This window comes from Podarcis pityusensis (genome assembly GCF_964106645.2).
Source record: "Podarcis pityusensis genome assembly, chromosome: 17".
NCBI classification, from domain to species: domain Eukaryota; kingdom Metazoa; phylum Chordata; class Lepidosauria; order Squamata; family Lacertidae; genus Podarcis; species Podarcis pityusensis.
In genome coordinates this window covers 2,191,312-2,213,020 of record NC_138042.1, presented here as the reverse complement: position 1 = coordinate 2,213,020, position 21,709 = coordinate 2,191,312, and the positions used below count along the sequence as shown (strand labels likewise).

The 21,709-nt window shown below is 46.1% G+C and overlaps 1 protein-coding gene across 11 annotated transcripts in view; it reads left to right on the top strand.

Moving 5' to 3' along the window:
- IQSEC2 (IQ motif and Sec7 domain ArfGEF 2) overlaps positions 1–21,709 on the top strand; it is a 168,088-nt gene that overhangs the window by 100,381 nt on the left and 45,998 nt on the right. Inside the window, exon 1 of one of the 11 annotated variants that reach the window (XM_080987308.1) lies at positions 4,584–4,609. The exons of 9 other annotated variants lie outside the window; for them this stretch is intronic. In XM_080987308.1, the coding sequence (XP_080843434.1) occupies positions 4,599–4,609 (11 nt within the window). In that variant the 5' untranslated portion in view covers positions 4,584–4,598. Of the gene's footprint in view, positions 1–4,583; positions 4,610–4,842; positions 4,887–21,709 lie in introns of those variants that run through there. One more of the 11 variants, XM_080987306.1, reaches the window with a different exon arrangement.

The following is a 21,709-nucleotide window of genomic DNA, read 5'->3' as shown; positions in this document are numbered from 1 at the left end:
TTCATAGATTCATAGAATTGTAGAATTGGAAGGGGCCACGAGGGTCATCTATTCCAACCCTCTGCAATGCAGGAATCTCACCCAATGTGGGGATCAAACTCATGACCCTGAGATCAAGAGCCTCATGCTCTACCAACTGAGCTATCTCAATTCCCATTTTCCAAATGGCAGGGATAATGACTTGCCACAACACATCCATGATAGAAGTGGGACTTGGACTATTTCCCACACCATGCTCACTTTCATTCTGGCATGCCCCCAGGCTGAGAGAGTGGAACATTTACAAGGAAGCAGGGAAGGCATAAACTCTCAGCTCTGCGGGAAAGAGTGTATGGCTGGCATACCGACACCACAAATATGCATCTGTCTTCTACAGTTTAACTGACACAACTTCCTCCAAGGAATCCTGGGAACTGTAGGTTGCTGAGAATTCTGCATGTGAGACTCTAACAACCTTCACCAAACTACACTTCCCAGGAGTTCCTGAGGTGAAATAATCACCATTAATTCAGTTCAAATCAGTAAACCAGAGGGGCTGTTTTGCATCCAGCTTTGCTGAGAGTTTATTCCTCAGCTGTTTTCTTCCAAAGGACAACTTCAGGAGTAAATAAGGTATCTGTGTGGATATACAGTATTGCACAGTCTCTACACCACGGTCAGGTGGGTCTCAGGATGGGGAAGACGCACATTGGCAGTGTGAACTGCTTTACAGGGGCTGGTCCTGTAGTTGCAGACATTTTTTTGAAGCATTGTGCAATTTAAAGAAAAAGATCCATATGAAGGGAGAGCCAGGCCATGGAAGTTGCCCATCAACACTGAACGCCCTAGACAACAGGGCACCTGGTCCTAGTCTTCCCCAGCATGGAGAGATGCATTGCAGTGCTATTTAAATTGTAGTAATTATTTCTGCCAGTTTGTCTACATATCTATCTCTATTTTCCATTTAAATTATAGTAAAAAGATTCTTTTGTTTAACAAAATGTATATGGTGTATGTTTGTATGTTTAAAGCCGGCACTGAAAAGAGAACAGGGAGGCACCTGCCTGATGTCAACAAGCAGGGAGTTGTTACAAAGTACAGGTACTGCCACATTAAAATATCACAACTATAATTACTATAATACAACTATTTTAATTTAAATAGAAATACAATACATCTTATCGGGGAAGACTGTGACTAGGTGGCTTATTTGCTTGCTCAGTCTCCTGTCCAGGTGATAACTATTAGTGGTCAACTTCAAGGCCTTTGCTCTCACTTCTTAAGAGTATCTTTGAACCTGATACAAGGCCACCCTACCAAGTGCCCATTTTCTTTGCATGGGGAAATAGCAATAGCTGTTCCCCTTTTTAGAGAGGCAGCAGCACCTTTTTGACATCTGCAAACCATTAAACCAGCCACCACCCACATTTCAGACCTATTTGCACATTTAGCAACCAAAATTGCTCACAGCCAGAAAAGAGGGAGAGAAACAAAACCCTCAGAGTTTCATGTGTAGGCAGTCAGGTCTATTGAAGAAAACTTTGCTGCATGTCATTTCAGGCATGAAGGATTGGTGTGAGAGGCATGGCAAGATCCATAGAAATAATAATAATAATAATAATAATAATAATAATAATAATAATGCATTGTACACATATGAACATTTCTTCTATATCTGAGACCTTAGAATTCTTATAACAGCCCCACATTGGAGTCATGTCAGATGATGGGGCATTTAATAAATGTCCATGATGAGACAAGATTGTTCCATGAGCCAGGGGCTTCCCACCCCTCATAGTAAAAAAAAAAATCAATCACACAGTGTTTCACATACTTCCATTAATAAACTTTGAGCACCACTTTAGCAATCATATTGCCATCTCCATCTTGCAGGTAGTGACTTTGTAGCAGAGACATAAGAACATAAGAGCCCTGCTGAATCGGACGAAAGGCAGATCTAATCCTGCAGATCTTGTTTCTCACAGCGCTAGCCAGATGCCCATTGAAAGTCCACAGCCAATACCCTTCTTCTGCGCTTGTTCTCCAGCAACTGATGTTGAGGAGCATGATTCCTTTGCTGTGGCTTGTGGCTCACACAAATAAAGAGTCTCTCCCTCCCTCCCTCCCTCTCTCTCTCTCTCTCTCTCTCTCTCTCTCCAGGAGAGTTATAATGCCCCTGAGTCTAGAAGCAGGATAGCACCCTACACCCCCAATTACTTTTCTCCTAGCTGATCCCACTTTCAATACAGGAGATAATTTGTGTAAGATTTGTATACTGAGAGCCCCCTCTCCGTATCCATTTTCTCAACATGGGAGCCAATTATTGAGAGTAGAGAAGATCAAGGAAAGGGGTGGCAGCGGGGTTGGAGATAGCTTGGTTTATGTTATCTATCATATGTTCATATGCTATCATATGTTCACAAATCAGTAAAATTTAAATTGAGTTATTGTTTTTTAAAGCCACTGACTGAAGAAAAGGGTTGGCATTACAGAGTTCAGTCTGGCTGGGCTTCTTGCTCTGGTTCAGTATGAGGTGAACACGAGATGGATGCTGTTAACTGCTGCAGGAAGGCTGGAATTCAGGAAAAGCCAGTTGGAAACCAGCTGTCTGCTCTGTGTTGCAGGACCCTGGGGAGTTTGGCTGCAGCGTGAGCGTGCATTGAGTGTACGTGTTGGCGCGGGAGGTGGGGGGGCACACAGCTCCCTCCCTCGGCTGGCGAAGTCGCCATTCAGGACAGCAGGTGCTGTTGGGTGTCTCTGGTCGCCGCTCACTTAAACAGGGCTGGAAATCTGGGGGAACAGCTGAGGCTCTAGAGAGCTCAAACGCGGCAGCAAAGGGCTCTGGGAGCTCAGCTCTGCACAGTGAATTTGAGGGGGGGGGGATTTCTACTGCCAAGGACTCTGAGCATTGGTGTGGACTGAACGACTGGAACTTGGTTGCATTGCGCCTGCTGGGACCTTAATGGGGGGGACAGCATGCAAATGATTTATCCTGACACAGCCAAGGAAAGACAACCTTCACTCCTCTCATGCCACCACAAGTAGTTTGCTCCCTGTGACTCGGCATCTGCCCCCGTCCTGGACGCTGGATGTGGCGGTACTGCATCTCGGTGCGCACCCTGAGGTATCTATCCTTCCCAGCATATTGGCATGAGTCATGGGGAAAGAGGGCAGCACCAGGTTAGAAGAAACAAAGTGGGTCTTCACTTAGATGCGATCAGGAGGGGGCGGGAGTGAGCATAATGGAACTCTGCAACAGACACTGGGATTAGTTTGGAAGATATGGGGACACCTTGCATTCTGTCTGCATTCCACAGATGGAACCTAAAATGCATTATTTGGTTCGTTGCCTATCTAGCCTGTTCTGTTCCTGGGACTAGGGAATAGCACTTGGCACCCCATTCATCTTCCCAATGTCACTAGGAAGGAGGTTGCTCTTGTTCCCGTTTTGCAGATTAGGGGCTGGCACTAGAGAGCTAGAGGCTGGCTCATGGCCCAACCAGAAGAGTGGTCTCTGGGGCCGCTCAAAGTTTATGCTGTGTGTCTGCTGCTCACCCATCCCATTCCAGAGGCAGTTGCCCTTCCACATTGGATTCTGCTTGGGCTAAGGCAGCCTTACCATTAATTCAAATCTAGGTCTGTCAGGGTGCAGATTCTGGATGGTATTAAAGGTGCTAGAGAGAGAGGCAGGCAGATGTAACCTCTGGAAGGCACAACCCACCAGGAAATGGTCCTCTGCAAGCTTCAGAGCTGGCAGTGATAAGGGGATGGTGGTGCTGGCACCAATGGAGAAAGCCACTGGCTCTCATCTTTTCTGTGGCAAGAGGTAGTGACTATGGCCCCTATGGTTGAAGGGTGTGAAAGGAGGCCAAGCCAAAGACTGAGAACAGGTCCTGCCAAGGAGGACACAGTGACTCAGGAAGAGAAGAACTGCCTGGGGGATGTGTTGTTTGTTCTTCAGCTATGACAGGAATGCACACTGGCAGGGCACAGTGCTTGGTGTCTACTGGTTCGACAGGCTACTCCAGTCCCTGCAGGGGGCACTCCTAGGGTGCCTCTCAGATGTCTTGGCCTCCTCTAAGCAGAGGTGGCCCCATCATGAGGCCAGGCGTGGTGGTGATTTGGGGTGTCATTAAGGGCTAGAAGACAAGGCAGAGCTGATCCCGCAGGTTCCCCAATGAAATTAATGGGAACCATGCATGAGAACTTCATGACAGCTTGACTTGAGGTTCACAAGAGAGGATGCCATTTAGATTTTAGGCCTCAGTACCAAAATGTCCTGGGCTGGCGCTGGAGGCTCATGATGCTGGTCAAATGAGCCAGCTGTTGCATGACACTCCTGGTGATGATTGGGAAGAATGTATAAGGAACTAGGCTGTGTAACGACTTTGTAATCAAGGGAATTGGGTGGCAGGGGGAGAACTGAAGAGGAAACTGAAAGAGGAAGCAGCCAGATGGGAACAGAACACTTGGGTGGGGCGTCTCAGTTGGAAGCCCCTCCCCCACTACAAGGGACATGCTGAACTGAAGACTGCAACAAAGCCATGTCCTTGATGCAGGGGAGACGAAGGCAGTGGAATTAGAGTGAGGAGCAGCTGTGCTGGGATGAGTCTCCATGAATGATTAGCAAGTAACTTCCTGCTATATCTGTGTTGGTCGGTGTTAAACAAAGAAGTTTGGGAAGCAACTGCAGTTTCCAGGACCAGCAAGAGCAGGGGGAAGTTACAACAGCAGCTGTTCCAGGCCTAAAGATCAGGCCCAGGCCGAGAGGCTGCTATAGCAAGGAAGGGACTAAAGCCTGGGGAAGAAGAGGCTGGAAGGGGGATGTGAGACTTTGGTGCACACCTTTCAACTGGCCGGTTCCATTCCCTAGGAATCATGAGCGAGAGGAGCACCTGCACTCCCAGGTCCTGAGCACAGTTACTTCTGGGTTATGCTGCATATCATGGGGTGGGGGCACTGGGTGGGCTGGAAGCAAGGAAAGACAGGCCTGTGCTGCTTCCCATCTGCACACACACACAGACCCTCCAAGTGTCCCTATTCCTTAGGGTGTCCCTATTTTCATTAGAGAAATGTTGGAGGGCATGGAGTTATCCAACCTGCAAGCCGTCTGAAGGCAAACCTGTATAAGGAATGTTTTTTAAAAATGTTGAATGTTTTATTATGTTTTTATATATGTTGGAAGCTGCCCAGAGTGACTGGGGCAACCTAGTAAGATGTGTGTGGTATAAATAGTAAAATTATCATGATGGAATATCACTATTTTCGTCAGAGAAATGTTGGAGGGTATGCACTGGGTGGCTTGGAAGTAATGTCCAGGCTTGTGCTGCTTCCCATCTGCACACACACCCATCCAGCATGCCCCCCTACATTCACCCCCACTCCCTTTGGCAACCATTCCCCTTTAAAAGAAGAAGCTACCTCCCAGTAGCTTCAGGGAGGTAGCCGTGTTGGTCTGACGCAGTAGAAATATATATAATTATTTTTTTTTAATGTCCAGTAGCACCTTAGAGACCAACTAAGTTTGTTCTTGGTATGAGCTTCCGTGTGCATGCACACTTCTTCAGATACCAGATATTTCGTGCATGCACACGAAAGCTCATACCAAGAACAAACTTAGTTGGTCTCTAAGGTACTTCTGGACTATTTATTTATTTATTTTATATATTTCTACATAGTAGCTTGTGTAATTTCAAGCCACTGCTAGGCCACTCCTGCCTAGCAGGACCCTGGCTGTAGGTGTTTAGGATTGCAGCTGAGGCAGCCCAGGGCTTGGTAGTTTCAGTTGACAAGGATAACAGCTACAAGAGATGGATGGATGGTTGGGTCTAAGATTGTGGTGGTGGTTGCTGCCAGATTCCAGGTTTCACAGGTTTCCAGTGCAGCAGGCTAGGGCTGCAGGAAGCTGAAAATGGGAGTCCCTCACGTTTTATCTTTTTGCATTGTGACTGTTCTCAAAAACGGAGTGCCTCTGTTTGTTTGTTTGATTGTTTTTTATGAAGTCAACACTGAGATGGGAGCCCTGGCTTCAGTGGGAAGAAGGTTTAAGTAATCAAATGAGGGAAACAGATGTTGGGGAAGGTGTGGTGTCAAGTGGGGCCTCTTGCTGCAGCTGCTCAGATCCAAGGTAGCCTTACCATGAGACCCTGGGCAGTAGATTCAGGTTATACCTGAAAACAGCAGAGTGAGAGGTAGCCAGCTGTGATCCATGAGATGCAGTCAGTTGGTAAGTTCTCTCGCAGAAGGAACAGGAAAGGAAGTTTCAGCAGGGCTTGTGCCAGAGGATTTCCCAGCGAATTTCAAGTGGGGGGTTCACTTTTGCCAAAACTGGCCCACCAATTTGGCTGTATTCAATTTCATTGGGAGGGGCAAAGTTCCAAGGTATGTTTAGTTATAACTGAGGCTAGGGGTGTGGGGCACAGTGAATTTTAAGAGCATTGGTTGTGGTTACTTCTGTTTATCTCTTAACTATAACAATATCATCAAGACAAAACAAGCAGGCACCACATTTTTAAAGCAAATGCTTACCAAACACACAGGACTATTTAATTGTGTATAACAGTAGTCACTCAGAGTGCACAACCTGCAAATTGGTCAGGTCCACCAAGGAGGAGACAGGGGACTCCCCTGAGAAGGAGGCTAGTTCACCAACACAGGAGCCAGATATATGGAGAAACGTGACTCAAAGGAGTAGGAGGCCCAGGGTTCGCTCTGATTGTTTAGAAATACACAATCGCTTTGAGGTCCTCTCCCCTAGCATGGAAGACGAAGAGCAGACTCCATTTGAGGATCTCTCCCTCATTACAGTCGATCAGGTATATGAAGACGAGCAGCAAAGTCAGTCCTCAGGGAATGTGCAGGCGACCTTGGAACGGACAGCTCACGGAAGAACCCCGACCAAACCTAAGAGGAGGCGTGTAGTGGTGATAGGGGATTCCCTACTGAGGGGAACAGAAGCAGTGATCTGTGGGCCTGACAAGATGTCTCGGGAAGTGTGCTGTCTCCCCGGGGCTAAGATCCAAGATGTAACTGAACGACTGCAAGGAATCATAAAACCCACTGACAAATACCCCTTCCTCTTGGTTCATGTGGGAACCAATGGCACTGCAAGCAATAACCTCCAGAAGATCAAAAGAGACTACGAGGCTCTGGGCAGGAAATTGAAGCAATTAAATGCACAAATTGTCATCTCATCTGTCCTCCCAGTTGAACGACGTGGCCCAGGGAGAGAGGGAAAAATAGTGGAAGTGAACAGCTGGCTTCGCAAATGGTGTAAACAGGAACGGTTTGGATTCTTAGATCACGGACTGCAGTTTCTTGAAGATGGACTTCTGGCAAGCGATGGGCTGCACCTCACAACGGTTGGGAGGAATGTTTTTGCCAAAAATCTCAGAAACCTCATCAGGAGGGCTTTAAACTGACTAATGTGGGGGAGGGAGACAGTGCTCCTGAAGGTAGGAGTCTATCAATTGATGAAGATGATCATCCAAATGTCATAGACCAAATGGAGCAAACAGCACGCAGACCTAGTGGTGGGAGGAAAAAATCCTTAAATAAGAGACATGGGGGAATGATTAATGGACTTCAATGTCTGTACACTAATGCGCAAAGCATGGGAAATAAACAAGATGAGCTTGAGCTCTTGGTACAGCAAACTAAATATGACATAATAGGCATCACTGAAACCTGGTGGGATAAGTCCCACGATTGGAATGTAATAATGGGGGGATACAATCTATTTCAGAGAAACAGACCAGACAAGAAAGGAGGAGGAGTGGCGTTATATGTCAGGGATGTGTATACCTGTGAAGAGATCCAAGATTTAGAACCTCAAAGCCAAAGTGAGAGCATTTGGGTCAAAATGAAGGGAGAGAAGAATAACAGTGACCTCATTGTGGGAGTTTACTATAGATCCCCAAGCCAAACGGAGGACATAGATGATGCCTTCCTGGAACAGATGGCCAAGCATGCAAAAGGAAGGGAGATAGTAGTAATGGGGGACTTCAATTACCCGGATATTTGTTGGATGTCAAACTCAGCCAAGAGCATAAGGTCAAACAGATTCCTCACTGGCCTTGCAGACAACTTCATTGTCCAGAAAGTGGGAGAAGCAACAAGAGGAACAGCCATTTTAGATCTGGTCCTAACCAATGTTGATGACCTGGTTAGTGGGGTAGAAGTGGAAGGATCATTAGGCGCGAGTGATCATGCTCTTCTGAAGTTTACTATACAGCGGAAAGGAGCAGCCAAGCATACTAGGACTCATTTCTTGACTTTAAGAAAGCCGACTTCATAAAACTTAGGGAAGTGCTGGGTGAGATCCCATGGACAGTAATACTAAAAGGAAAGGGAGTTCATGATGGCTGGGAGTTTGTTAAGAGGGAGATACTAAAAGCACAACGTCAGGCAATACCAATGAGACGGAAACATGGAAGGTGCCTAAAGAAGCCAGGGTGGCTATCTAAAGAACTTTTAACTAAGATTAAAAAAGGATGTGTACCAAAAATGGAAAAGGGGGGAAACCACCAAAGAGGAATTCAAACAAATAGCCAGCACGTGTAGACACAAAGTCAGAAAAGCTAAAGCACAGAATGAACTCAGGCTTGCTAGAGAGGTTAAAAGCAACAAAAAAGGCTTTTATGGGTATGTTCGTAGCAAAAGGAAGAACAAAGAAACAGTGGGGTCACTCAGAGGAGAAGATGGTGAAATGCAAACAGGGGACACAGAAAGGGCTGAACTCCTCAATGCCTTCTTTGCCTCAGTCTTCTCCGATAAAGAAAACAATGCCCGACCTGAAGAATTTGGAGCAAATGATTCAGCAAAGGAAACACAGCCCAGAATAACTAAGGAGATAGTACAAGAATACTTGGCTAGTTTAGCTGTATTCAAGTCTCCAGGGCCAGATGAACTGCATCCAAGAGTATTAAAAGAACTGGCAGATGTGATCTCAGAACCACTGGCAGTCATCTTTGAGAATTCCTGGAGAACAGGCGAAGTCCCGGCAGACTGGAGGAGGGCAAATGTTGTCCCTATTTTCAAAAAGGGGGAAAGAGAGGACCCAAATAATTACCGCCCAGTCAGTCTGACATCAATACCAGGGAAGATTCTGGAGCAGATCATTAAGCAAACAGTCTGTGAGCACCTAGAAAGGAATGCTGTGATCACCAATAGTCAGCATGGATTTCTGAAAAATAAGTCATGTCAGACTAACCTGATCTCGTTTTTTGACAGAATTACAAGCCTGGTAGATGAAGGGAACGCAGTGGATGTAGCCTACCTTGATTTCAGCAAGGCATTTGACAAGGTGCCCCATGATATTCTTGTAAAGAAGCTGGTAAAATGCGGTCTTGACTATGCTACCACTCAGTGGATTTGTAACTGGCTGACTGACCGAACCCAAAGGGTGCTCATCAATGGTTCCTCTTCATCCTGGAGAAGAGTGACTAGTGGGGTGCCACAGGGTTCTGTCTTGGGCCCGGTCTTATTCAACATCTTTATCAACGACTTGGATGATGGACTCAAGGGCATCCTGATCAAATTTGCATATGACACCAAACTGGGAGGGGTGGCTAACACCCCAGAGGACAGGATCACACTTCAAAACGACCTTGACAGATTAGAGAACTGGGCCAAAACAAACAAGATGAATTTTAACAGGGAGAAATGTAAAGTATTGCACTTGGGCAAAAAAAAATGAGAGGCACAAATACAAGATGGGTGACACCTGGCTTGAGAGCAGTACATGTGAAAAGGATCTAGGAGTCTTGGTTGACCACAAACTTGACATGAGCCAACAGTGTGATGCGGCAGCTAAAAAAACCAATGCAATTCTGGGCTGCATCAATAGGAGTATAGTATCTAGATCAAGGGAAGTAATAGTGCCACTGTATTCTGCTCTGGTCAGACCTCACCTGGAGTACTGTGTCCAGTTCTGGGCACCACAGTTCAAGAAGAACACTGACAAACTGGAACGTGTCCAGAGGAGGGCAACCAAAATGGTCAAAGGCCTGGAAACGATGCCTTATGAGGAATGGCTAAGGGAGCTGGGCATGTTTAGCCTGGAGAAGAGGAGGTTAAGGGGTGATATGATAGCCATGTTCAAATATATAAAAGGATGTCACATAGAGGAGGGAGAAAGGTTGTTTTCTGCTGCTCCAGAGAAGCGGACATGGAGCAATGGATCCAAACTACAAGAAAGAAGATTCCACCTAAACATTAGGAAGAACTTCCTGACAGTAAGAGCTGTTCGACAGTGGAATTTGCTGCCAAGGAGTGTGGTGGAGTCTCCTTCTTTGGAGGTCTTTAAGCAGAGGCTTGACAACCATATGTCAGGAGTGCTCTGGTGGTGTTTCCTGCTTGGCAGGGGGTTGGACTCGATGGCCCTTGTGGTCTCTTCCAACTCTATGATTCTATGATTCTATGATTCTACGTAAGAGTGAGAAGGCACAGCTGGCATGGGGGGGGTGCTTCTCTAGCCCCATAGCCAGCCTTATCATGAGGGTTCAGGGTGGATAACATCAACTTTCCCAACATGAGAGGTCACCCTTATTCCCATTTTACAGGAATGGGAACTGAGGTAGAAAGGGGGCCACTTGCCCAAGCAGGGATGCCAACTTGAATAAAATATTGGGGGGACCCAGGTATGTCCTGCCCCACATAATCACATGATGTGGTGCACACGCAACATTTGAATGGCACTGCCTATCAACTTTGGGGGTTGGGGTTGGCTCCCTCATATATTTTATTAGGGGATGAAGGGACCTCGGCCCCTATGAGTTGGCTCCTATGTGCCCAAGGCTACCATACTGAACTGGGATTTGAATTCAGGAATTCTAAGTCTGAGGTGCCAGCTCCTGAACTATGTTGCCTCCCAGAGGCTCAACAGCTGCCCCATCCCTCTTAGTCGCCATTCCTTTTCCAGACCTGGGGATGGGTTCCCACTTTTTAAAAGAATGACTTTGTTTCTGCAGCTTTTTAACAGTAGCCTAAAATTCAAAAATGGGACGCGGGTGGCGCTGTGGGTTAAACCACAGAGCCTAGGGCTTGCCGATCAGAAGGTCGGCGGTTCGAATCCCCGCGACGGGGTGAGTTCCTGTTGCTCGGTCCCTGCTCCTGCCAACCTAGCAGTTCGAAAGCACGTCAAAGTGCAAGTAGATAAATAGGTACCGCTCCAGCGGGAAGGTAAACAGCGTTTCCGTGCGCTGCTCTGGTTCACCAGAAGCAGCTTAGTCATGCTGGCCACATGACCCGAAAAAACTGTCTGCAGACAAACGCCGGCTCCCTCAGCCAGTAAAGGGAGATGAGCGCCACAACCCCAGAGTCGGGCACGACTGGACCTAATGGTCAGGGGTCCCTTTACCTTTACCTTTAAAACTCAAAAATATAGCAGCGATGTTTTTGCTGGCGGAGAAAAGCTTCTCCTGATAATTTTTTGTATGCTAGGCTGCTATGAAGGCCCCCCACATTATGTCTTCAACAGCTGCATATTGGGAAGAATTTCACATGCTAAATTTGTCTCTTGTGTAACCATTAAAGGCAGAGGTGCTCTGACAGGGGGAAAAAGATAGCAACTCAACTCCCTAATACATTATTTCTGCTCTCAGAGCTGGAGACAGAACTGTTGAAGATCAAGATACAGAACCTTTATCTTCTTTGCAGTGGACCAACTGGCAGCAAAGGAGAGCTTGAAGTCTGTAATCACAACAAACATTGAGCAGTTATTGTGAGCTGTAGCTGGCCTGCTCTGCTCTGAGCACACCTGGTTTTAGTACCTGGGCAGCTGTCCCAACTCCAGGAAAAGGCTCTAGGTTAAAGGCTGCTCTGCACAATGCGATGGGACGTCATGACGTTGCAGCATGGCACGTGCACACTGGGCACCCACAGTCTGGGGCCCAAGTCAGCGCTGCTGGTGGAGAGAGAGTTTTGGCATGCGGGAGCACTCAGTCATGGGGGCCCCCATCTGCAAGCGAAAGTGGAGCAGGCCACTTCTGCATTATCAAAAAGATAACACAGATGGAGGAGAAAAGAGTGCAGATGTGAATAAAATATGAATATGCTAATATTTATGTATAGATACAAATGTAAAAATAATTACTATCAGAACATAAGAGAAGCAGTGTGGGATAAGACCAAAGGTCCATCTAGTCCAGCCCTCTGTTCTCAAAGAACTGCCATCCTACAATGCATCCCTCCCTGCTGGAAAAGACTGTGGCCACTGCAACCAGGTAACCTCTGTGCCTGCTAAGGCTGCTGCTGCCCATGTGCTCTCTGTTGCATGGGTCTTTATCTTTAAAATAGCCCTTCAAAAAGAGGATGCCTTCCAATTAAGGACTGTTCTCTATAAAGTAGAACATATCGTCACTTCAGTAGTGAAAACAAATGAACACTATTCATTCTTGTTACAGATAGGTAGCCGTGTTGGTCTGCCATAGTCAAAATAAAAAAAATCCTTCCAGTAGCACCTTTAAGACCAACTTGGTCTTAAAGGTGCTACTGGAAGGATTTTTTTTATTTTGACTATTCATTCTTGTGGGAGAAAAACAGGGTCTAGTAGTTTAGAGCAAAGGAAGGGGTTTGGGACCAGAACTTGTGGGTTTGTTCCATAGTTAAGACAGATACTAGGAGTTTGTTAGGCTGTGCCAGTGTGAGAGTAATTGTGCATGCAGTGTTTGTAAGAGAGAGAAACTTTGGGCTATTTATAGTGTGGGTGTGACAGATGACATGGCCTTTGTGTTTTGCGTGCTAGGTGTGGAAATTCTGGATTGTGGGTGACTCTTTGGGGGCTGTTCTCCTTGGCCAGTGGTTAAGCCTATTCAATCATGTCAGATGAGTTTAGCAAGTGCTCACCCAACTAATAAGATGCTAGACTGAAGCAAACCTTCCCCAGCACAAACTGCTCAAGCAGGAATGTCCTACAGCTAGTGACCAATAGCCCTTCCTGTTCTGTATCCTGATCAGCAAGGAGGAGAAGGACCACCCCCTACACCTTGTGACCTGATCTGTAGCTGCTGCCTTATGTGGATTATAACACAAGGATTCTGTTGGGTAAGCAAAAGGAGTTCCTTTTGAACACACCAAGCTGAAGGTGGCAGGAAGAGAGGTATAAATTAAGAGTTGCAACCAAAGGTGGTCTAAAGTGACTTTTTGGAAGATGCGGCAGGTCCTGCCTGGGGGGGGGGGGTCGGTTCTTATCTCTCTAGTGAGTCTATTTCTCTTTTCACACATGTTTATATTGACTTTAACAACTTGGCTTAATCCCAAGGTTTTGGTGGGATTTCAGTTGACCTGCAGTTTGATACGAAGAAATTAATGTCCTTCTCTAGCCTGTCTCAGTTCAGTGTAAGGATGTCCCCTAGGATTATTGGTATATGAAAACATTAGTTATTGCTTGTGGTTTAGCTCTGTGACTTTACAGAGAGAGAAAAGCATGAGTTGAGGTTCAGTGACACAACAAGCCAGACTCGGTCTTGTTTCATTTGTGGCATGGCGGAAATCAGAATAACTTTTGAGCAGCATTTTGAGCACATCAAACCATTAAACTATGCAAAGCATTTTGAATTCTCAAAGTATTTGATCAGTGTGAAATATTATTAATGGTAAGTCACAGAGCTCAGCATGGAAGAGCCTAAAGCCCTTGTTGGATCAAACCAGAGGTCCATCTAGTACAGAATCCTTTTTCTAACATGTCCAGCCCAACCCCTTTAGGAAGTCCATAAACGGGACATGAGGGAGGCATCTCTCTCTCATTGTTTGTCACCCAGCAAGCTGGAGCTGCACTGCCTTAAGCGTTGGGTATTCTGTATTTAATAGAGGTTGATATGCCCAACTGCCATAAATGTATCCCATGTTTCTGTCAGATCTGTGCATTATTTAATAAATTGCAAGTGGTTATGTTTCTGGTTCTGCACCTTGAATATATGTCTGTGATTCTCAAACTGTTTTCTCTGGGCCACACTTTCAGGGTAAAATTTGCTTGCATTACACCATTTTTTTTATTGATAAGGGAAATACATTGGAAAACTCCTGGCAGGGCTTGATTTATAACATAGAACACAACTACCGTATTTTGTTGTATGATCATGGGACATCTAGAAAGTATAAACCAATGCAGCTACGTCGGAACATGAATCATTCACATAATAAGGTCACATAATAACCACCTGTCTCCTTGATCCTTGCCCATCCTGGCTTACAAAAGCTAGCTGGGAAGGGCTGGGCGATGGGCTTCGTGAGGTCGTGAATGCTTCTCTCTGTGAGGGAGCCTTCCCAGACCCGCTGAAAGAGGCGGTTATTAAACCGCTTCTTAAAAAACCATCTTTAGATGCGGCCACGATGGCCAACTATCGCCCAGTCTCAAATCTTCCATTCTTGGGCAAGGTGATTGAGCGAGTGGTTGCTGAACAACTCCAGGCACGCCTGGAAGAAGCGGACCATTTGGATCCCTTCCAGTCGGGATTCAGGCCTCATCACGGGACTGAAACTGCCTTGGTCGCACTGGTTGATGATCTCTGGCGGGCTAGGGACAAAGGTGAAAGCTGTTTCCTAGTTCTGCTGGATCTCTCAGCGGCGTTTGATACCATCGACCATAACATCCTTCTGGACCGTCTTGAGGGGCTGGGAGCTGGGGGCACTGTCATACAGTGGTTCCGCTCCTTCCTCCTGGGCCGTGTTCAGAAAGTGGTGGTGGGGGATGAGTGTTCAGACCCCTGGGCTCTCACTTGTGGGGTGCCTCAGGGTTCTGTCCTCTCCCCCATGCTTTTCAACATCTACATGCAGCCGCTGGGAGAGATCATCAGGGGGTTTGGGCTGGGTGTTCATCAGTATGCGGATGATACCCAGCTCTACCTCTCTTTCAAATCGGAACCAGTGAAGGCAGTGATGGTCCTGTGTGAGTGTCTGGAGGCGGTTGGAGGATGGATGGTGGCTAACAGATTGAGATTGAATCCTGACAAGACAGAAGTACTGTTTCTGGGGGACAGGAGGCGGGCAGGTGTGGAGGATTCCCTGGTCCTGAATGGGGTAACTGTGCCCCTGAAGGACCAGGTGCGCAGCCTGGGAGTCATTTTGGACTCACAGCTGTCCATGGAGGCACAGGTCAAATCTGTGTCCAGGGCAGCTGTTTACCAGCTCCATCTGGTACGTAGGCTGAGACCCTATCTGCCTGCGGACTGCCTCGCCAGAGTGGTGCATGCTCTGGTTATCTCCCGCTTGGACTACTGCAATGCGCTCTACGTGGGGCTACCTTTGAAGGTGACCCGGAAACTACAACTAATCCAGAACGCAGCAGCCAGACTGGTGACTGGGAGCGGCCGCTGAGACCATATAACACCGGTCTTGAAAGACCTACATTGGCTCCCAGTACGTTTCCGAGCACAATTCAAAGTGTTGGTGCTGACCTTTAAAGCCCTAAACGGCCTCGGTCCAGTATACCTGAAGGAGCATCTCCACCCCCATCGTTCTACCCGGACACTGAGGTCCAGCACCGAGGGCCTTCTGGCGGTTCCCTCAGTGCGAGAAGCCAAGTTACAGGGAACCAGGCAGAGGGCCTTCTCGGTAGTGGCGCCCTCCCTGTGGAACGCCCTCCCACCAGATGTCAAAGAGAACAACAACTACCAGACTTTTAGAAGACATCTGAAGGCAGCCCTGTTTAGGGAAGCTTTTCATGTTTGATGTATCACAGTATTTTAATATTCTTTTGGAAGCCACCCAGAGTGGCTGGGGAAACCCAGCCAGATGGGCGGGGTATAAATAATAAATTATTATTATTATTATTATTATTATTATTATTATTATTATATAAGGTAAAGGTATATATAATTATAAAGGAGCCTCTCACTTAAGCAGTGCTTTTTTCTGGAGGTATTCCGCTTTTGCTGGGTAAATATGTTTACGTATATTAGGTCTAATTTGAGGCAAACAAATTCTCATCTCCTCATCAACACAAATAAGCCTTTTTCTTTTCTGATCTTTCATATTTGTCAGAGTTGAAAATTCCTGTTTGCAACAGTATGTCATGGTGAACTGTAGAAGAATAGACAAAGCCCTCTCTTCAAACGGCAATTCTGGGTCACAACTAGGATTGTCCTCAGTATCACCTGATGCTTTTGCTCTCATTTTGAAAAAAATGTCAATCCATATTCTAAATAATATCTATATCTATATCTATATCTATATCTATATCTATATCTATATCTATATCTATATCTATCTATCTATCTATCTATCTATCTATCTATCTATATCTATATATATATTGATACTATGTGTTCAGTGTTTTAATTTGTTGGAAGCTGCCCAGAACGGTTCAGACAACTCAGTCAGATGGGTGACAAACAAACAAACAATTTGTCCTTGAATCGTCCTGCCACACTTGTCATCCTCTCCTACCACACCAATGTGACGTGCCACATCCTTTGAGAACCACTGATACAGATTTTGATGCTTTATTGGAATATACAGTGGAGTATGTTCAGTGAGATGTCTTTGCATTGACTCTCCTGACAATAGCACAGTTTGTGCCTTTTATATTTTGTTGCACATATTGTTGATGCATCAGTGAAATATGCAGCTTTAGATATTTGTGTGTGTGGTTTGTTAGTAAGACTCTGCTGTTGGTTGAGTCAATGTGTGCGTTTTTTTAATGTTACCATGTGTCTGTCAGAAGGCATGCGCCTGCCTATGCTCGTGAACATGTGTCAGTGTTTGTATTGGCACCGGTATGGGGGGGTGAGGATAATATCCCTAGACACACCAGGACTGACTATCCCCGACATGTGCTCACTCCCATAGCCAATGTGACTTGAGAGGAGTTGTGATTATAATCTCGACTCCAGCAGCAATTGGAATGGCAAAAAGAGTTAATTGGCATCGAAATGTTATTTATTGAGCAGCATAACACCCCCCTCTCTTTTCTGGAGCCTTTCTGTGAGATAGCTATTTTGGAGCTGTTGCCATGACAATGGGCAGGCATGCAACAATTATGGCGACTCCAAATTGCTGTTCTATTTAGGGGTGACATTTGGGAGGGGTTCTACAGCCAGGTAACGTCTGCTAAAATAGAGAAATAAAAAAACCACCACCCTGTGTTTTGACTCCAGGATCCCCTTCTTAAGGGGGTCGACCTTGAGCTTAGGCATAAAAAGCAGGAGACTTGGCTCCCAGTTTCCACTCAATTGCTATCTCTTCACACATGCTGGGAAACTGTAGGTGGGAGTGGAAGTTCCCTTTTCTCAAGGGGCATTGGATCTGCAGCCTCTGCACTGGCCGCAAATCCAGGGTTTCCCAACCTCCCCTCTCATATGTCAACTGCTTTGTGTGTGCCAGAATGGGGTGTGTGTGTGTAAGACATAAAGTGTCTACTTCATGGACAAGCTACAGCCTCATCTGTATTGCAGAAATAAATGAAGAATTCAATTTGTACAGAAAGAATTCTCTCCCTCTGCTCACAGAAACGTGCTTATCCTCCCATAGTCCAGCCTCATGTGGGAGGGGTGTCTCTGTACTTCTGGGCCGCTCTTTCCACAAATCCAGGCTGCACACCCTCCCTTTTAAAGCTTTTGAGCATCTCAACTCCCATAACATCACTATGATGATGATGGTACCCATCTTCTTCCTTGCAGCAGCCATAGCAACCCAGCATCTCACCCCCTCCGCTCATCCCCATGGCAACCACATCCAAGGCCTGCTCTGCTTCATCAATAATTTCCTAGCTGTGTTGCTGTTGTTGTCAGTTGTTTGAGGATGGGGAACAAGGTGGGAGGGCAGTTGCAGTTCAGCCACAGAAAAGAAGGAAAGATATAGTCTGTCTGCATTACATGCAAGTGGGGTGCAAGGGGTGTGTGCAGAGAGAGGGGATTGCAGTAGTTTGAGGGTTCACTCTGCTCACTGTTTATATATTTGCATAAGGCAGAGAGAGCATTGCTTGTACATGAACACTTTATCTTTGCAGGTTATTTTACAGTTTATGTTTTTGAAATTTGTTTAAGGATTGTGTGTTGGATGTTGTGTTATGGCACACTTGCATGTTCCAGGATTTATTTATAGCCTTGTAAGACTGGATAGATGGGGCAATGCTCAAAAGGTGCTCACAACAGGAAAATATGTTTTTCAACAAGCCAATCCTATCTGACTTCTCAGAAGTAAGTCCCTCTGAACTCAATGGGGCTTGCTCCCAAGTAAGTATGTATAGGATTGCAGCTTCCATCTGATAAACTGTATATTGTCAATGATTAATAATCTGGTCTTAGGGTTGTAGGAGTGATAGCTTAGGTGTTTGTGTTGTAAACATGGGTAAATGCAATATTGATCTGAATGTTTTTATCACTTTGTATATGTATGTACATAAACAATTATATAGGCACGACTGTTTGACCCACCCCCGATACTTGTAACTGCCTGTCAGTGTTTCTTCACTCATATGTATGAACAGTATGCAATCTTGCTTATGTTCATGCTTCTCTGTGTGTGCATGGGAATGACTGAAGGCTTGTGAGTCTTAGAGAGTTTTCTGAGTTGGTTTCGTGCTGCTTCCTCATTGTGTGTGTGTAGGTAGGTAAGGTTCCATACTCACAAAGACACACAAGATTTGGGCCAGGAGTGGACCTATGTGAGTGTCTTTTATACAGTAGTAGCACCCACACAGCTGAAGAGAGTACATACATAGAGTATCATAGGTGTATGTGCACCTAGACATAACTGTTGATCAGTGAATATATTTGTGTCTCCTCTCTCTCTCTCTCTCTCTCTCTCTCTCTGTGTGTGTGTGTGTGTGTTACATGTGTCATAGATGCATGCTTCTGTATGCATAGGCGAACAGGTTTGTTCATTTCCCCCCAGCATTTTGAGTTCATCTCATGTAACCACATAAATAAGTGCATGTTAGCTGTGTGATTAGGCAGTTTATTCAGGACAAACAGAGGACAGTATTTCTTCATGTGACACTTAACCAGCTTGTGGAAATTTTTGTTACAAGACATGGTGATGGTTAGTAGCTTATGTTTCTTCCCCACTGTAATAGTTATGCTTTGTTCATTCACTTATGGGGCAACATTGTCATCAAATTGTAGTTCTCCGTGTGTGCATATTTTAATGGATTTTTAATTTTTTTAAGAAGATCCTGAAATATTCAGGTGATTTGACCCTTCCCTGCTTATGCAGCTATGTCATGTCTGCTTAGGTGGATTGACAATAACAGGATGTAGAAATGTAAAAGAATGTTACACCCCCATAAAATGTGGGATTGCAATTCCTCATGTAACTTACAGCAGGAGAGTGATGATTGGGCAGCACTAGGAGTTATCAGCCTGTCTTGGGAATATATGGAGATTAGAACTGTCAATGACAATAAGCCATGAAGGGTACATGGAACCTCCAATATCCTGGAATATTTAATATTACATGTACAAATGAAGTGTACTTGCCACCTGACCGTGTGGGCGGGTGGGGACATTTTAGTCATGGAACATTTTACTTTTATTTTATTTTGTTTTTGAGCCAGCTGCTGAGGAAGGAAGGAGCATGGCCATTCCCCCCCCCCTTTATCTAAGCCTTGAAAATAAAAACAATAAAATTTTTGCACTGTAGATGACTAGATAGCATTTGTGTAGGGCTCTGCCTCCTGTTTCCACTACACAACCCTCCCTGACACAACCCTCCCACAACCCTCCTCAAGCCCCACCACAGTTAGCAGAATGTTTGATTTCAGCAGCTGGAAGCCGTGAGTCAGGGGAGGGCAGTTACCTTTTCATTTCCTGCTTGGGGACTTTCTGCAGAGGCAAATGGGCTGGCTGCTGCTGAAAACAAGGATGCTGGTCTAGTTGGCTCCGTGGTCTGGATTAGCCTAGGCTGTTCTCTGCAGGATGGTTTCCTTGGCATAGTATTCCAGATTATTTCTTTCCCCCACCCCCACGCCCCAAGATTGAAGCTTGTCAGGCTACCTTTTCAACCCTCTCCCCATCATCTCCCTGGTGTGAAGAAGGTGGCATTAAATGAATGAGAAAGGGAAAATAAGCTCAGCACATAGTCTTGGCTTGGAAGGTTACCTGTTGAAGTGTGTGACCTATGACCTCCAACTTACCATTTTGCCAAAAATGTTGGCATGATTTGAGAATTAAACAGTGCCCTGTCTGAGGGTGCTCCCTCACCCCAGACATTTTGGTGCTTGAGGAAGACAACCTAAATTGCAACTTCCCTTTCACACACATTCACAGGGAGTGCATTCTCCACTTTCCCCCTTCTGGGGAAGGAATCCCGCACAAGAACAAGTGTTGTGCAAATGCACTGTCAGGGCTTCCTGCAGGGGATGTGGGCCCCATGGGTCAGATCTGTCTGCCTGTTGCTTTTTTGGGGTCTCAAAATTTGCCCCCTGAGACCGCTGTCGACCATATCTCCCCCCTAATTAGCTGCTTGTGTATCTTCCCCCTCCCATCACCACTTGCTTTCTACAGTTGGCAATAGGATAGCAGTTCAAGGCCTGACTACCACAGAGCTATATGACAGGCAGAAATTCAGCAGGTGCAGTGTCTCCCAATGAAACAAGATGCAACAAAACAAAGCTTAAGACTGCTAAAGAGAAGACTGCAGTTCAGATTGCTTGGGCTATACTTTTCCTTGGTAAGACTGCCATCTTTTTTGTGCCTCTCCCTTTTGTAGCAGCCTGACAGGTAAAAATTTAGCATGCAGAGCTTTTCCTGCACCAGGAGAAAACATCAATCTGCTTAAAGACCTCCAAAGAAGGAGACTCCACCACACTCCTTGGCAGCAAATTCCACTGTCGAACAGCTCTTACTGTCAGGAAGTTCTTCCTAATGTTTAGGTGGAATCTTCTTTCTTGTAGTTTGTAGTGAGGACCTTCAAGGAATTTAGACACATTCTTGAAGGATAAGGCTATCAGTGGCTACTAGGTATGATGGCTATGTATTATTTCTGGTAACAAAGGCAGTATGCTGGTGAGGTGGGAAGCAGAAGAGTGTGCTATAGGCTCTTGTCTGGCTTGTGGTACTGGTTAGCCATTGTGGTAAACAGGATGCTATCTATACTAGAAAGGCCATTGGTCTGATCCAGTGCAGCTTTCTTAAGCTATTACAGTGGAGAAGCCTATATTTCTGGAAGATGTCCCTGTGGATGTGCAAAGTGAATTTTTAAACCACCAGGCCTTTGGCTGAATTAACATCCAGTACCCCTTAAATGTGTTGTGGGAGGGGGTGGGGTTATTGGTTTGATTTTGTTCTTGCTTTTGTTATATATTTTGTGCTTTTTAAATCTTGTACTTTTATGCTGTGAACTGCCCTGAGATCTATGGATGAAGGACGGTATACAAATTTAATTAATTATTATTAATAATAATAATCACCCTGCCAGAGCTTTCCATAGCGGGTTAAGGGACCTGGCAGCCACCAGCTAGACAGGCGGGAATTTACTCTTTTTTAGAAACTGTCCTAGCTGAGCATAAAACAACTAGGGGTTTTTAATGCCCAGCCGGAATCCTCATCCCAGGAAAGAGAGAGAGAGCGAACCGGGGGGGGGGGGTCACCAAATCCCGAAGCCCGGCTCCTCCCTGGCCCCGCCCGCCGGAGCAGCGCGGAGTTGAGGGGGCTCCTTCGCCCCCATCGCGGAGCCGGCGCGCCTGGCGGAAGCGGGGCCCGCCCGTCTGGGGGTCCGGGGAGGCGGCGCCCCTCGGGGCCGGCAAGGAGGGCGGGCCTGGCGGCGCAGGCTCCTCCTCGGCTTGGCGCGC